This window comes from Wolffia australiana, chromosome 20, assembly GCF_029677425.1.
Source record: "Wolffia australiana isolate 7733 chromosome 20, ASM2967742v1".
In the NCBI taxonomy this organism is placed as follows: domain Eukaryota; kingdom Viridiplantae; phylum Streptophyta; class Magnoliopsida; order Alismatales; family Araceae; genus Wolffia; species Wolffia australiana.
Genome location: NC_135854.1, coordinates 3846379 through 3862214, shown reverse-complemented (window position 1 = coordinate 3862214; position 15836 = coordinate 3846379). Strand labels below are relative to the sequence as shown.

Sequence of the window (15836 nt, the reverse complement as noted above, 5' to 3'; positions counted from 1 at the left end):
ATCGATATCCGGATATCAAAACTGATCTCCGGCATCCGATATCTGTCGCGTCCCTATATCTACGGTATCCGTCACTGATATCTGTCTACCCTTCAGAGACTGATATCGACTAATATCCAATATTCGGCACCGTCCCGGTTTTATTCTCGATATCGGATATCGATTGTCCGATACCAGATATCGGACGGATATCGGTTGGGCGAACCCTACTTGTCTTAATTTGAGAGGGCCATCTCCCCTAGGTCTGGCAAGGATCTTTGAGAAAGCTATACTAGAATCTTCTATAATGTAGTAGAATTGCAGTTGTATAAATGCTATTCATACCATACTTTGGAAGATTTCAATTTTATAATAAATATACTCAATTTTTTTATGAACTTTGTTTGAACCACCTCATGATTCTACAAATTCTTAAGTATAAAAGGTGTTTCTCAATTTGGGATAGTTTTCTGATACTTTGCTTGGTCAGAAAACAAATCATGCAGATCAGAGAACATTTTGAAACTAAAAACAAAACAAGGGGCTTATTTAGAAAAAGACAAATATGAAGAATGCTTCAAAATGCGGCTAAGTATTTGTGTGGGCAAAGGCGCCTTGGCGCGGATTGGCTTCTCTACCGCATCTCGATTTCCTCTTCTGGGCGTTGGAAGAGAAGCAGAAGAAGAAAAGGGTTTCATGGCGTTGGCAGTCTCTGTAATGGGTTGTCGTCAGTTCTTGAGATCACCTTCTTCCCATTTCGAGGTTTGCGAGCATTCATCGTCGCCGATGAATGATAGTAGTTTCGATGAATTGAAATTAGTTTTGATTTTTTAGTTGAGATGAGTTTTGATTTATGTCAGGGAGGAAGGCCGGAAATTGCGGTTCAAGCTCTGCAGATACATCCCAAGTCATCCGAGCCATGCTGTGGGTCAAGTATAATTGTTTCGTTTTTGAGTAAAATCGGTGTTTAATTTACGTTTCTGAAAGCTTAAGGTGCATATGCAAGTAAATTATGATTTAAATAGGCACGATGAGTCCTGAGATTTGGGAATTGTATGCTGGAATTCGAGAAATAATTTGGCCAATCACCGCTTTTTGATCGTGTTCCTTCACAATTTATGAGTAATAAAATGAGTTCGGTGTAAATTTTGTTTTTTGAGGTTCAGTTGAGGAGAGAAAATTGAGATTTTTCGTCTTCATTGTGATTTATCAAACGTATTATTTTGATTTGCAGCGAGCAGAGGGGGTATAGATCGAAGGAATCTCTTACTTCAATCTTCTGTTGGATTTGTTGGTGGTTTGATTCCGATTTTTGTGAAGAAAGAGGTAGCGGAAGCCTCTGAGTTCGCTGACAGTAAGTTCAAACCTTCCCAATTTTTGTTTTTCTCAACGGTTAGCGATCTACAAATATAATTTCCCTTGTGAAATTCAAGTCCTCTTCATAAATTATGTATTGGGAAGTTTAATATTCCGTTTATATCTTTATTTCTTGGTTCCAATTACTCCTTTTTGCACCAAATTTATTCTTTAGTCGTGCTGAAATCATTGATTCAGTGCCTGCTCTAAGAGGGAAGGACTATGGAAAATCAAAAATGCGATATCCGGATTACACGGAAACCCCATCAGGCCTTCAATACAAGGTCGTCTGTTGATCTTTGATGTTGATTTAGTATTTTCTAGTTATATTTTTGAATCTGGGTTATTGATAAGTCGATTCTTGTTGCTACGTGGAAAGGACAACAGGACCTCCGGGTAGGGGAAGGTCCCACACCTAAAGTCGGAGAAACTGTTGTGGTGAGCAATATTCCTCTATATTTTTCATACTGGTTTAGTTTTCTATTTTTCTCATTTCATTTGCAAAAAAATTATAAAAACTTTGTTTGGGTAAGGCTTATCTGAAGTTGAAGAAACTTTAGTGATGAACAGGTGGCCGCTTTTTATAAATTCAAAATATTAATGTTACACTAATAAAGGGTGAGCCCTGAACATCAAGAAAAATTGATCTGACCGATCTCAGAAGAGGAGGCCAAGGCGGCAATTAAGGGGCTGAACGGGGAGGGAGCTCCGGGCCCAGATGCCATCCCAGTGTTCTTTTACAGTGAATGCTGGAATCTGGTCAGGTCAGATGTGATGGCCACGCTTGATGACTTTCGAGAAGGACGAGGGAACATGGAGAAGATCAATAGATCAAATATAATTCTACAGCCGAAAGGTCAAGGGAAGGAAAAAATTGAAGATTTTAGACCCATCTCATTGTCGAATTCAATCTATTTGATTATTCCCAAGGTGCTAGCAAACAGGCTGAGAGCCAAGATTGGCGAACTGGTTGGACCCGCTCAGTCAGCCTTCATTCCTGGCAGGCAACTGGTAGATAGTTCAGTAACAGGCGGGTAAGTACTATCCGCATGGAAGAGGAATGGAACAAGAGGGTTCATGTGGAAGGTCGATTTTGCCAAGGCGTACGGCTCATTAGACTTGGATTTCCTATGGGCCTCCATGAACAGGAGAGGTTTTCCCAAGGAATGGGTAGTTGGGGTGAAGAGATGCATCACATTGCTTGTTCAAAAAAGAAAAAAGATGCATCACATTGCACTCCTGCATGGTGCTGGTAAACAGATGACCACAAGGAGGTCGGATCTAACCACAACGAGGCGTGAGACAAGGTTGTCCATTAGCACCGCTAATGTTTGTCTTGGCAGTGGATGCACTCACAATTTGTACTCAGTAAGCATGCACAAAGGGCCTGCTGCAAAACTATCAACTATCTGAGCTAACAAATGGAATTGCCCTGCTCCAATACGCTGATCACACCGTCTTCTTCATCAAAAGCTTAGTGAGGAAAGCCTCTCGCAGATTTCACGGGACTTCAAATAAACAGGAGCAAATCAGCTTTTATGTGCAATGGACTCTCGCCAGAAGAGGAGGCACAGTGTGCAGAGATACTGAGAACACCGATTGGGCGACTTCCAAAGAGATATTTGGGCCTAGCACTGACGATGGGGAGGATGACGAAAGCAGATTGGCAACCGGTCATTGAGAAGGTGGAAAGACGACTAGAGGAATGGCATGCAAAAGTGTTGTCGAGAGGGGAGCGATTGGTTCTGCTGAGGTCTGTCTTATCATCCATTTTGATTTTCTATTTCTCAGTATTCAAGATGCCCATGGGAGTCGGAAGAGAATAGAAAGCCTGATGAGACGCTTTCTACGGAAAGGATCTGTGCCAGAACAAAGCAGGGGACTTGCGATGGTGGCATGGGATAAAGTATGTCGGCCCATAAAAGGCGGGAGGTCGGTCTGGGGTCTTACACATGCAGAACATGAACACAACACTATTAACCAAATGGGTGGAGAGAATTATGAATCCGTGAGAGGATCTGGTTATCAATTTATTGCGAGACATCTATGGTAGGGCACTGAATTGGGACAGAAAGGCAGATCCGTATTTTGGAGCATCGCCGTTCTAGCAAGGGCTAAGACATGTCTTTCCAAAAGTGTAAGGTTTTTTTTCAGCCAAGTTAAGTGACGGGGTGACATTTCAATACTGGAGAGATGTATGGTCATCTTGAGCGAGACATTCCCCCGACTGTATGTACTTGCCCAGGATCAAAATGCCCACGTACGAGACTGCTGGGATGGTGCATGGAACCTGATCATACAGGGAGCCTTATCAGACTAGCGTGTTTTTGAGTTCATGGATATGCAGCAATCCCTATTCCAGTTACGACCAGAAGATGGGGAACGAGACAGCTGGGCATGGATAAATGGCCCCCTTCATGGTCCAGAATGCCTATACGAATGACACAGTATTAATCAGGGTATGCAGGTTCATATGGCGACAAAAAGTCCCATTGATGGTGAGGTTTTTTGGGTGTCTGCTAGCACAAAGAAGACTAATGACTAGAGTCTTTCACAAAAGGCTATACCCAGATACCGTTACGATCCCTATGGAGATCTAACAAAATCAAGAAAAGGGACGAGGGGTAGAGAGGAGAATAGGAGAGATGGAAGAGGTAAGAGAGAAGAAGAGAGAACGATAGGTGAACGAACTCTCAAGAACCTCCGAATCGGGAGTTCTTGCCCTCACAAAATCTGGATACAGCTACTCGTGCCAAGAAACCACAAGTTGATCTTTCATCCAAAAGTCCCTCTAATGACCTTACAAGGGGGTATTTATAACCCTACAATTTCAAGAATCGGTTATCTCATCAGGACTCTAACAGATACGTCGTCGCAATGCATGCTGTGCTTGAATGGTGAAGAAGACTGCAACCATCTTTTCTTTGAACGCCCCTTTGCTTGCACGGTTTGGGTCAGCCACATACTCTCAAGGGTGAAGGTGACATCTGAAATGGCTTTCTGGGACTCGGTACAGAATTGCAAGGGAAGAGGAAACAAAGAAGGTGGCCGAGCACTAGCGGTGTTGTGGGCCATCTGGTTGCACAAAAACAAGGTGCTGTTCAGGGGAAGAACGGCTTCTACAGATGGAGCTATACATGAAGCTGAAGGACTTATGGCAGCATGGCTCCCCCGAGCGATGGGAGAAGGGAGATTTTGAAGATGATTGAAAGGAGGGAGAAGGGCCTGTAAGGTCCCGATGGGAGGTTCACTAACTCGTCGAGTGTTCATCCCTTGTTATAGTTCAAAAAAAATGTTACATTAATACATAAGTGAAAATAAAAATTAGTTTTAATCAGCTATTTAGTTCTTATGATTTACTGTGCAGAAAATATTCCATATAACTTTGTTCGTGTACTGGATAACTTTTGTGGCCAACAGGCGCAGCTGCTTTTTATATACTGGTTTGAATTATTAGTTGGTTTCTGATGAGTGAGTGCAATTTTTTTTTTTGAAAATCATCTATTAAGTTCCTCTGAATCATAGGGCAAAAGTCTGTAGTGAGTTTGTTGTGTGCTGGCTCATCTAAAAATGGATAAACTTTTACGGTTGAAAAAACTTAGATGGCGGCTTTTAAAAGGTGTAAATTTAAAAATAAAAAAGTAAGTTTTTAGTGCTTCATCAACTGCTGTACGCAAAGACAGCTCCAAATTTTGAAACTTGATTATAACTTATTCTGTGACAAAATTTAATCGGTAGAATTTTGACTTCTCAAGTTACTTCTTTAGTTTAATTATTCATTTTTTGTTAACACTTGAAAATTAATTAATGATTCGCTGATGTAAAGATCTAATAAAGTCTTCCCGCTTCCAAGGTTGATTGGGATGGTTATACAATAGGATACTATGGTCGTATCTTCGAGGCTCGAAACAAAACCAAAGGCGGATCATTTGAGGTGGGGTTGTTCTATCTTTCCTTATTCGAGAGGAAGATTTTGTGAAAAACGTTGTGCAGATATATTTTTATGTTCACTTAATTCAAATTTCATGGTGAAGACGGCTAATCTGTGTGGCGTTATATTAATTAATATTTTAGGCATATAATGATGGAAATTATTCCATTTTTGGCTCGCTTCTGCAGGGTGATGATAAAGAATTCTTCAGATTTCGTGTCGGCAACCAGCAGGCAAACTCCTCAGAACTTATTATTGTTATTATTCTTGAGCTTATTTTTTTGTGATAACCAAACCGTTGATTTTATTAATAAACATTTACAGTAAAATTCCTTAATCAGGTAAAACCAATCGATCTGGTGTCTAACTACTGAGTCCACCTCTGACAGGTCATACCAGCCTTTGAAGAAGCCATTTTGGGGATGGCCCCAGGTGGTGTCCGGAGGTGCTGTACATGAACTTTCATGCATAGAGATCAAATTACAATTAATATGGTCAAATTGGGGAAAAACCCATTTTTTCAATTAAGATTTTAAACATTGGTCTCACTCCCATCTTCGCAGCAATGCAGGATCATAGTGCCACCAGAGCTAGGATACCCGGACAGCGACTACAACAAACTTGGGCCCAAGCCCACAACCTTCTCGGTAATAAAACTATTTTCATGGGTTTCATTGTAAATCTGCAATTTGGGTTTACAAAGTCTACTTTTTTGCAGGGTCAACGGGCGTTGGACTTTGTGCTGAGGAATCAAGGACTGATTGATAAAACTCTTCTTTTCGACATCGAGCTACTGAAAATTGTGCCCGGCACCGGCCAGATGAACTCCTTTTGAAAAACATAATGGCTCGTTGGCAGATTTATCGCTTTTGGGATAAAAGTCAACATGCAGGGTCAACTACAAAAAAACTCGATTCCAGAAGAAAGTCATCGTCTGAGGAATTGGCAACCGTAGAATTTTCAAGATATCATCACTTGTATCAAAAGTCAACGCTTGTGATCATCCACTGACAAACTTGTATTTAAAAGAATATCACCTGAGGGAGATTTTGGTCATCGTTGACTTTCCACAATTACCTCTGATTTGATCCAATTGTGCACAAGAGTCACAGGCAACCAACAAGAAACTTGTTTAAAGAATTATATCAAGTGAAAGATCTGATAATCGTTGACTTTCCACAATAGGCAATGATCTCACCCAGCGGAGCTAATTAATATATGGGTTGGTCAGCTAAAGACAGACAGTTATGAAAGGATCTTTTCATTCTAAGAAGGAAGATCCGACCAACATTGACTTTCCACACTCGGCAATAATCTCACCCGATTGAGGGAATTATGTCAACGCATGTGTCAACTAAACACAAACATATTGTCAGAAAATTATCATTCCATGAGGAAGATCTGGTCAACGTTGACTTTCCAAAATAAGCAATGATTTTACACAAGTGTCTACCAAAGACACTTGTTTTTGAAGGAGTATTATCATTTAATGTGGTAGATCAAGCCACTGCCGACTTCCCATAATTAAAAATGATATCAACCAAGTCAACGTGGTTCAACCAAGACACTCGCTTTCAACTGAATACTATGATATTGATGAATTCTCTCTCTACACAATCCGCTGGGGGAGAATCGACAGGAAGAGGAAAGAGGAAAAAGAAGAGGAAGAACATGAAGACGAAGGAGGTTGTCACCTCTCAAAAAGGCCTTTGACATAAACCATGCCCTTTTCACCGAGCTGGAGCTCCTTTCTCATGAGTTCAACCTGCTGGTCATCTCCTCTGACCAGGATCTCTGACAAGGTCCCGTCCTCTGCGAGGATCATCTTCACCTTGATTTCCTCCTTCCTTGAAGCCTTTTTCCAGTAGTAAGCTCCCCTGCAATTGGCAGATAAGGTGAGAGAGAGAGAGAAACATAGACAAAAAAGGACCAAGGGAAACAGACATGCAGTCATATAAAGTGAGACAAACAGAAAAGACAGAGATAAATAAATGATCAAGATGATAATGACTTATCATCGTCACAGTGGCTGTAGAGGGGGGGGGGAGAGAGAGAGAGAGAGAGTTCATAGAAAGTATACTCTTAATCCATCATTATCGCCACTCGTCTGCGGTGAGGATGATGATGAAGATGACAAGTCATCATCAACCATTGCTGCAGACAAGAGACTATAATTGATGCTAAGCAAGAGGAATGCAAGAGAAAGTCGCATTAGGAGGAAAAAATTCTCATCCACTGTCATGGCCACTTATCATTTGTCCAAGTTTGGATGATGATGATAACGATGAGCCACACTTAGTAGTGCACGAGTGACGATGATGAGCCATTTATGTCATTGTCATTATAGTAGCAAAAATGACCAGGGTAACAACAACTCATCGTCGTCCTTTCATCATCCTCATCCCAGTTGCCAAAACTTACTCCCAAGTTAAGTGTGCTTAGCCTTGCAATGTTTTGGGCCAAAGATTCTTCTATTGGAGTCAGAACACCGTATATGTGTAGTTAAGCGGGGCTTACGCAGCAGGGCTGAGAAGAGTGAGCAAGAACCAGGAGTTTCCGCCTTCAGGAAAGGTGATGGAGAGGACGAGGCCGACACTGGCAAGGCTGATGCAGGTGCAGAAGGTGAGCAGAGCTGCTTGCCCTCTGCTTGGAACCATGACGCCTTCAAACCTTTACATGCACAGAGAGAAGAGTGAGAAGAGAGTTGGACAGAGACAGATAGTGAGTTTAAGGAGGATGACATGACTTTAATTTTTAAAAGATGGGTAAATAAAGATGACAGGAGCGAGGTGACAATGACATTTTGGTGAAAAAATAGTCAAGATGAACATTTTAAAGATAATAAAGAGAGAGAGGGGACAGTCAGACTCTGAAGAGACTGAGTTGGATTGTTTTCAGAGATGGGAAAATAAAGGTTTAGTGAGACAGCGGAGAAGACACAGAGAGATTTAGGGAAAAATTGGTCTAGGAAGACGATTAGAAAGACATGAACGATGATCACTTAATAATATAATGAAGAGATAGTAAGACTTTGGAGATGAATTAGACGTGGAACTGAAATTTTTAGTCAACTTAAGCTTTGGAAAAAAAAAATAGCCGCTGTAGATTATCCAGGAGAAGACTGAGAGTCGGATTCATCTTGAGAGACGTTTGGGAAAAGACAGAAAAAACGAGGAGACAAATTTTTGAGAAAAAATAGTAACAGAATTAAAAACGATTCTAGGAAGGACCCACGCAATATGGGTAAACATAGATAGATGAACAATTCAATAAAAAAAAGGAGATGTTGTCTGACTTTGGAGGCAAATTATTCAAGGAACAGAAAAAACAATTCACCAAAGAAGGCACCGAAAGAAGGTGGGATTGAATGGGGGAACATTTTACTTAGTAAATGGATAAAAATAGAGATACAGGAAGAGAACTACGTGATGGTTTCCCCACGGTCAGCGACCGAGAAGTTGTTGCGGGTGTAGAAGGAGAGGATCTCTCCAGCGACCTGGTTGGGAGGCTTAGGCTGCCCCACAAATTCAAACGTCTTCTGCACAATCTGCACTCACACTCACTTCATCACAAAACCAGCAGCAGGAATCATACGGAATAACACATTCAGAGTCGATAAGTGCAGGATTAATTCTTTAAATGGACAATAATACATGTAACTGCACGCAATAAATCTATCATTCAAATCCCAATTGAACTGATTCAATTCTATTAAATATGGGTTTAAGAAATATCAAGACATATGGTTATCACTTAGTCATGCGTACACAGTAAGTCTACTCCATTCATATAATGTGCATCGTTGGAATTTGGCCCTTTAGCCTTCATACGCATTATCAAATGGAATTACAAAATCAGAGGCGTTTCAATCACATAATCGCATATAATAACATTATCATTTCAATCCCAATCCAAGATATTCAATTATTCTTTCGATTCCATTTTTTATGACGGACATAACTAGAATTTGCCTCTAGAAGTATCACTTACCCTCTAGAGAGCACAATTAAAAAAATAAAATCAATCACTCGAATCCCAAATGACCTGATTCAATCGAGATAATTACGGGATAAAGCCATTTACTTCAAATTCAGACTAATTCCAATCAATCGATAAGAACGAGATAATTGGAATCAGACCAGTTAGACTATCCATCCAAAAACAAAAGGAAAAGGCAAAATCAGAGGCCAGAACCACCTTAGATTTGACGGATCGCTTGATTAGAGACCAGAGTCCAGGCACGGAGATGACGAACAGCCCAAGAGAGGTGTAGTAGCTGGCTAAAGAGTACCCCACGGAGGCGCCTTCGGCCAATGAGAAGAGAGGATCAGGCATAGAAGCCGCCGCCATGACCGTATCAGGCGATAGAGCTGCTCTAATGGAGCTCGGGCGGCGCCGCCGCTGAACTCCGCCGTGACAGTGGAGATAGGGCGAATTCCGAAGCCTGGGAACAGGCGAAGAAGAGAACAAGGGCGAAAGCTTACACGACGCCGCCAGAGACGCCATAGCCAGAGCTCGAGCTCGAGAAGAACCTCTCTCTCTCTACCTCTCTCTCTATCTCTCTCTACTTTCTCTCTCTTCTTTCTCTCTCTATCCGCTTCTTCCCGTCTGGTTTTATTTCTCTGAGGGGAGAGATTGAAGAGTGAGGAAAATTGCCATGGAGTTGGAGTTATTTACGAAAATGCCTTGTCTGAGTCTGCCTGAATGAGGAAAGTGGTCCTGAAATTGGAGTTATTTACGAAGTTACCTTTGTTGAGTTCGACTGAGAGTCACCAGTTTATCTGGTAGTAGTGAAGAAGCCACGAAGGTGGGTTGGGCAAATGACCGATTTATCCTTAGTGGACATTACATATGTTAGAAAAATGAGAATATATACATTATATGTATTTATATTTGGGTTTGGACATTTAGGACCGACGACCGGACCAAATTAGGACCGAGGTCCTCCATTTGAGGGTGGACTGGTTGGTCAGACAGGTTTAGGTCCAGGGGACAAACCAGACAGGACCCAAAAGTAAAATTTTAAATATTTATTTAATATTTTTTTGTAAAATTATAAAAATATCAAATCCAAGTCAACTGAGAGGTTTCTATTGATCTCAGTGTAGACACCATATATATTTGACCATCTATGGGCACCTGCTTGATGTAGAGGATATTTAACATTACTATGAACATAAATTTTATACTTTAACTTTAACATTGACTAGTCAACCTGACCAGTCGGGGACCGGTTCGGACCGGACCAGGACCGAACAAGAACAGACCAAAACGGGACCGAAGTTTAGGTAAGGTTTAGGTCTTTGCTAACCCAGACCTGACTGCGACCGTCAAACCCTAATTATATTTATGTAATGTGTTTTTTCCTTCTTCCCTGATATTTTTTTTTAATATTAAAGAGTGGATTGGGAGGGAAGGGGATCAATCAATGGTAAAAGGTTATTAGAATATTGAGTTATGTAGATAAGTTCATTTTTAAATGACTGATTTTCCATTATTGGACATGATGATGAGCGAAAAAATATTGAAATAAATGGTACATATATCTCTTCATGTAGTTGGTTTTCAATATTTATGAGTGGGTTGGGATGGGAGGGCCAATTAACGAATAATAAAAAGGTGGCAAAAGACTGAGCTATTGTAAAAATTGCCTTTTGAATCAGAGGGGTGATTAGATGTCTGATGATCTTTTTAATCCATGAAGATAATGAAAAAACTATTTGAAGACAAAAACATGATAGTAAGTTTGCAGAAGATTGAGTTGTTTATAAAAATGCAATTTTGAATCACAGAAGTGTTTCTGGAGAATGACTGATTTATTCTTAGTATACATGAAGGTGATTCAAAATGTCTTGGAATTCAAGTTATATGTATATATATCCTCTTTTCTTGGTTTAGTTTTAAATATTTCTGAGTGGTCTAAGGTGGAAGTGGTATTGATGAATGATAAAAGGTCTGCAAAAGATGGAGGTATTTTTTAAAATACCGGTGTGAATCAAAGTGGGGTGTATATAGAATGACTGATTTCCCCTCAGCAGACATAGAAGCCATTAAAAATTATTTGGATGTATATATCTTCTTCCCTGCAATTGGTTTGCAATGTTTCTTCGGGGATTGGGAATAAAGGACATTCTTGTATGATAAAAAGTTGGTCAAAGATTGAGTTCTTTACAAAAAAACTCCACGTTGAATCAGTGGGATATTAAGAGAATAACATATTTGTCTGTATCAGACATGCAGATAATGGAAAATAAATTGGAATAAAAGGTTTTACTTTTATTTACACCTCCCTTTTAACATGATAAATCCATAAATTTTCATATATTGAATATGATTTTAATTGGTTTAATGTTGATTTTATCATTTCAATAAGTGGATTTATTGAATATTCATACATCATTTACAAAATTCAGTTTCTGCACAATATATATTTAACTAGAACTGCTTGACTTCCAATGCTTTTGGAGATACAAGAATAAAAAGGAAAATAATTAATCAGCTGAAGCATTTCTTAGGGCTAATTTAATGCACGAATGGGCTTAAAATGGTCAAACATGATTTTGGGTTTTCAAGCAAGCAACGAGAAGGTAATGGGCCACAGCCTGACCTGCCTATTTATCCCTCAAATATTTGATAAAAGAGGCAGTTGAAATTTAGAAGGAGAAGCTATGACAAAAAATAGGTGAAAGTAGCAAGGAAAGCAAATAAAAAATCACACAGGGGTATTAACCTGATTCTGCCCAAAAAAGGACATGTTTTGACCAAGATCCAGCTGCGTAATATGTGATAAGTTTCCCCTAATCACATTGACTGTTCAATATTCATTAGCTATTATGGGAAATATTCTAGAGACAGATGTTATATACTAGGATGGAAAACAAGTGAAATTAGAATCATCCTAAATGCTATGTAATTTTATTGGAGACACCCATTTGTTATATTTGGAGAAAGTAATCAACAAAGAAAAATATGATCACGAGAGGCAAATAAAAGTGGAAGGAGAGTCTGCCTTTATGCTTTGCCAATAAATATATGGAACATGTTTTCTGTTTTAAGAAAGATTAGTCTATAAGTAGAGAGATATAACCATTCAAAATAAGATATTGAAACTGTAATAAGTGTTCATTTGCTGTGAATCTTTAGGGGTCACCCATTTTCTACACTAAGAATTTTTAATTTAGTCGGAGGCACATCTATAAGACTTGAAATTCTCCATCATGTCTTGGTATTATATCAAGGACTCACGAAAGCAATGATTAAAGATGATCTCTGCCTTTGGAGTAGAAAAAACAGAACTACCAAGCACAGCTCAGTGATAGGCTTCAAAGTATCTACATGGAAGTTTCTGCAAGCACTTAACCGTTGGGAGTTCTGCCAGATGCATTAGAAGAGAAGAATCATGTCTTGGAGATATTTCTCGTTTTTAACAGGCTTAGTGAACATATGTATGAATGCTTAGTTGCTGCAAAGGGGATTCCAGATCATAATGTTCTTAAGCATGTAACCCGAAATGAGGAAGGTGATAAGTAGTCTTTTAAAATATTCATGTGGAGCTTAATTTAAATTGTATAGTAATTTATTCATGGGACTGACTTAAAATTTTGAGGATAAGAAAATTACTTCAAACTTCTGGAGTTAGTAATCTGAGTGATTCAAATGCATAATACCCGAAATGGCCTGGTAAAACAAATATGAACCCAGTTTCGCTTGGTAATGTCTCACATCAATTTTATGAAGCCTAAAATTTAAGAAATGATTCAAACTGAACTAGAACCCGTGAAACTAACAATACATATTTTTTTATCTATAAATGAAGTATAACTTTGACTATAAAACCACACGAGAAATAAGACATAAAATTTTTGTGGCATTAAAAAAATTCATAGAAAACATACCATTGTCATTTGTCACAATTTTATTCTTCAGATAGGTTGAACTAAAGCAGTATGATAAGTGTGTATAAGTGCACATTTTAGGGGTTTTATATTTTTTTTGGTTAATACTTGAACAATAATATTCATGAAGAATTTCCATTGAAATACTGTATAATAAATATAGGGCAAGTAAGTGATCAACCCACAGTGAGTCAGAGATTCAAATTTAGAAATTTTCTAAAGCTTGAAAATCAAAGGGATAAGGTCAGAATTGTAAAATATTTAAACAAGTTATGTGTATTTTATGAAATTACTTTAGTTTTCCTTATTTTTTTTATTACAAGGGGATATCTATACATAACTTTATATATTTCTGGGGGATTAATTTTACAGTGAAAATTACTAAAAATAATTAATATGATAATTAGATGTTATTCTAGAGTTTATTTAATAAAATTTTATGGATTTTGCTTAATTTGGTTTAAATGAAGAAACCTTCCTATTTACCCTGAATGGTTATTGGCGCACATGACAGGTGGTGGCAGGCAGTGGTAGCTAGCAACAAGCGAGGGTAGTTGGGCCTCTGAGTTGGCTAGACTATTATAGACTGATTACGCTCGTCAAGGCCAGTTCAGATCTATTCTGAACTTAGCCAAAACTGAGGGAAGTTCACAAGGGGAGAGCGTTATGGACCTCCAGGGATCCATGCTACATGTAGAACCCACTTAAGTGCAAGAAAAAGGCTTTGCATAAGTGAAATATGCTGGAGGTGCAGCCCACTCTAGTGTCAGGAAGAGGAGGTGAATGGAAAACCCTAATTTACAGAGAGTCAAACCATAAAACTGGATGGGGCCTATAGTGAGAAAGGATTTATTTAAAGAGAGAAAATAAGAAAATTGTGCAGGGTATGTTAGGAATAGAATTTAAATCTAGAAGTTAGTTGAGTTTTTAAAAAAATTTAGGGAAATAAATGAGATGTGTGGATGGATTTTTACGAGAGAAAGAGACAATCCTAAAGAGAAACAATCTAAAACGTGTTTAGAGAGACAACATGGTGAAAGGAAAGGGGAAATCAATAGGAAATTGTATGAAAAATGGACACCTAAGTTCTTATAAGATTAATGCATGTATCTTGTGCCCTCAATGCTTCTTCTAAACTGTGTATCGTTAGATTCACAAGTAACAGGAATTTTTTGTGCAAAAGTGAAGATATTGAGAGAAAGCTTCAAACATGGATCTTAGATACATTAAGTAGCTTAAAGAATCTGGATCCTTGATCATTCCTTGTTCTGTGAGCCAGCCTCTTTCTGGAGCACATCTATATAGAGGAAAATGAGTGGGAAAAGAGAATATTTACCTATTTAATAATTAAGAAGATAACCCTTTATGATTTTCTATTATATTTTCTTGCTGTTTTACCTCATTTTTGAAATTTGTTGTGGGATTCTCCTAATTTATTCTGACCTCTTTTAAGAAGTGATTGAATGCTTATGCATCACATTTCCACTAGTCTTTGGGTATTAGTCTCACCTTTTTTTTATTTAGGAGCCTCCCCTATATGAAGGAATATATGTAGTCAGTAATGAATGACAGAAAATGTTCCATGAGACAGGTTATTGAATCATCTTCGAGCACAAATTTTAGCTTGGCGCCCCACACAAGTCTTATTTATCAATTAGGCTAAATTGATCCTTAATCAAATAATCAACATCTTGACATACAAATGAACCAACAATTACTTTAAGATATTTCATGGAAGGGAAATTTCAATCAAGCGTCAAATGCAAAAGAAGAAAGTATTGAATAAATTCTAAGTTTAATTTTTATTTTTTTGATTTTAAGGCATAATTTATAAGAACTAAATTTAAGTTCAGAAAATAATATTACTGAGAAATTATTTCAAAAACTATAAAATGATGAGAAAATACTTTTTCAAAATTAACTTAATTTATTCAATATTTATAAAATCATCTTGGGAATTTAGGTGGAATGGTATCAGAAGAAAACTAACTCAATATAATTTATGCGGCTGACCAGCCAATGACACCTTCCATATCTTATTCTATGTTGATAAATGGAATATGTATTCATTAAATTGCAGGTGTGATGCTTATAGTAAAATCTATGAATACATGATCGGAGTTAGTGAATTATGATGATATTGTAATACGGAGATCACAAGTATTTAAGCATGAGTTCTAAATATTCATATTTGAAGGGTACTGTAGAGGTCATCTAAGTATCCTGACATAATAACATTGTCTATCCTCACTCATATGATGATTATGGTTGGTCCCGTTGCCATAAGTGTGGAGAGACTAAGGGTAGATAGTGGATGCTCTTTAGTAGAAAGAGTTCACTGCATTAATCCGCACAAACTCCTAAATGGTATTTTAACAAACTATCAATCAGGTTGATTCAAATCATGTTTAAGTGGTCCTTAGACCTGAGATGCCAAATACATCTTGTGGACTAATGGTTTTACTTTGACTATTACCTACGAGTTCCTAATCATGGAATTCTAAATGGTCTTACTTTGGTTGCTGAAAGAAGTTCAGGAAGACAATGAGTGGTCAAGATGGGATCGTGTGGCCTCACTATATGAGGAGAGAGCTCATGGAGGATGACGCGATGAAGTCCTTGTCCAAGGTGGTGAAATATCAAAGAAGAGTTTTTTATGCTTTCTATATACATCA

The 15836-nt window shown here is 38.3% G+C and overlaps 2 protein-coding genes across 2 annotated transcripts; one reads left to right on the top strand and one right to left on the bottom strand.

Annotated features, from left to right (window-relative positions):
* Positions 1 to 561: 561 nt before the first annotated feature.
* On the top strand, positions 562 to 6339 carry LOC144716342 (peptidyl-prolyl cis-trans isomerase FKBP19, chloroplastic-like). Its single transcript, XM_078591464.1, has 10 exons — positions 562 to 741; positions 840 to 903; positions 1214 to 1333; positions 1534 to 1619; positions 1723 to 1773; positions 5189 to 5269; positions 5455 to 5499; positions 5656 to 5711; positions 5838 to 5913; positions 5985 to 6339. Exons 1-10 carry the CDS (start codon positions 562 to 564, stop codon positions 6099 to 6101), a joined length of 876 nt encoding a protein of 291 aa, XP_078447590.1. The 3' UTR covers positions 6102 to 6339.
* A 499-nt stretch (positions 6340 to 6838) lies between these two features.
* On the bottom strand, positions 6839 to 9868 carry CCB1 (cofactor assembly of complex C). The gene is made up of 4 exons (XM_078591305.1): positions 9464 to 9868; positions 8692 to 8813; positions 7784 to 7936; positions 6839 to 7143 (listed from the first exon to the last, which is right to left on the bottom strand). Exons 1-4 carry the CDS (start codon positions 9770 to 9772, stop codon positions 6957 to 6959), a joined length of 771 nt encoding a protein of 256 aa, XP_078447431.1. The 5' UTR covers positions 9773 to 9868; the 3' UTR covers positions 6839 to 6956.
* Between the last annotated feature and the right edge of the window lie 5968 nt (positions 9869 to 15836).

Excerpts from the sequence above, each read along its gene's own strand:
- CCB1 (XM_078591305.1), bottom strand. The coding sequence starts at position 9,772 with ATGGCGTCTCTGGCGGCGTCGTGTAAGCTTTCGCCCTTGTTCTCTTCT. Across the intron at positions 8,814-9,463 it reads AGCGATCCGTCAAATCTAAG|ATTGTGCAGAAGACGTTTGA; the intron begins GTGGTTCTGGCC and ends GTGTGAGTGCAG. Across the intron at positions 7,144-7,783 it reads ACTCTTCTCAGCCCTGCTGC|GGGAGCTTACTACTGGAAAA; the intron begins GTAAGCCCCGCT and ends TGCCAATTGCAG.
- LOC144716342 (XM_078591464.1), top strand. The coding sequence starts at position 562 with ATGCGGCTAAGTATTTGTGTGGGCAAAGGCGCCTTGGCGCGGATTGGC. Across the intron at positions 904-1,213 it reads CAAGTCATCCGAGCCATGCT|CGAGCAGAGGGGGTATAGAT; the intron begins GTGGGTCAAGTA and ends TTTGATTTGCAG. Across the intron at positions 1,774-5,188 it reads AAGTCGGAGAAACTGTTGTG|GTTGATTGGGATGGTTATAC; the intron begins GTGAGCAATATT and ends CCCGCTTCCAAG.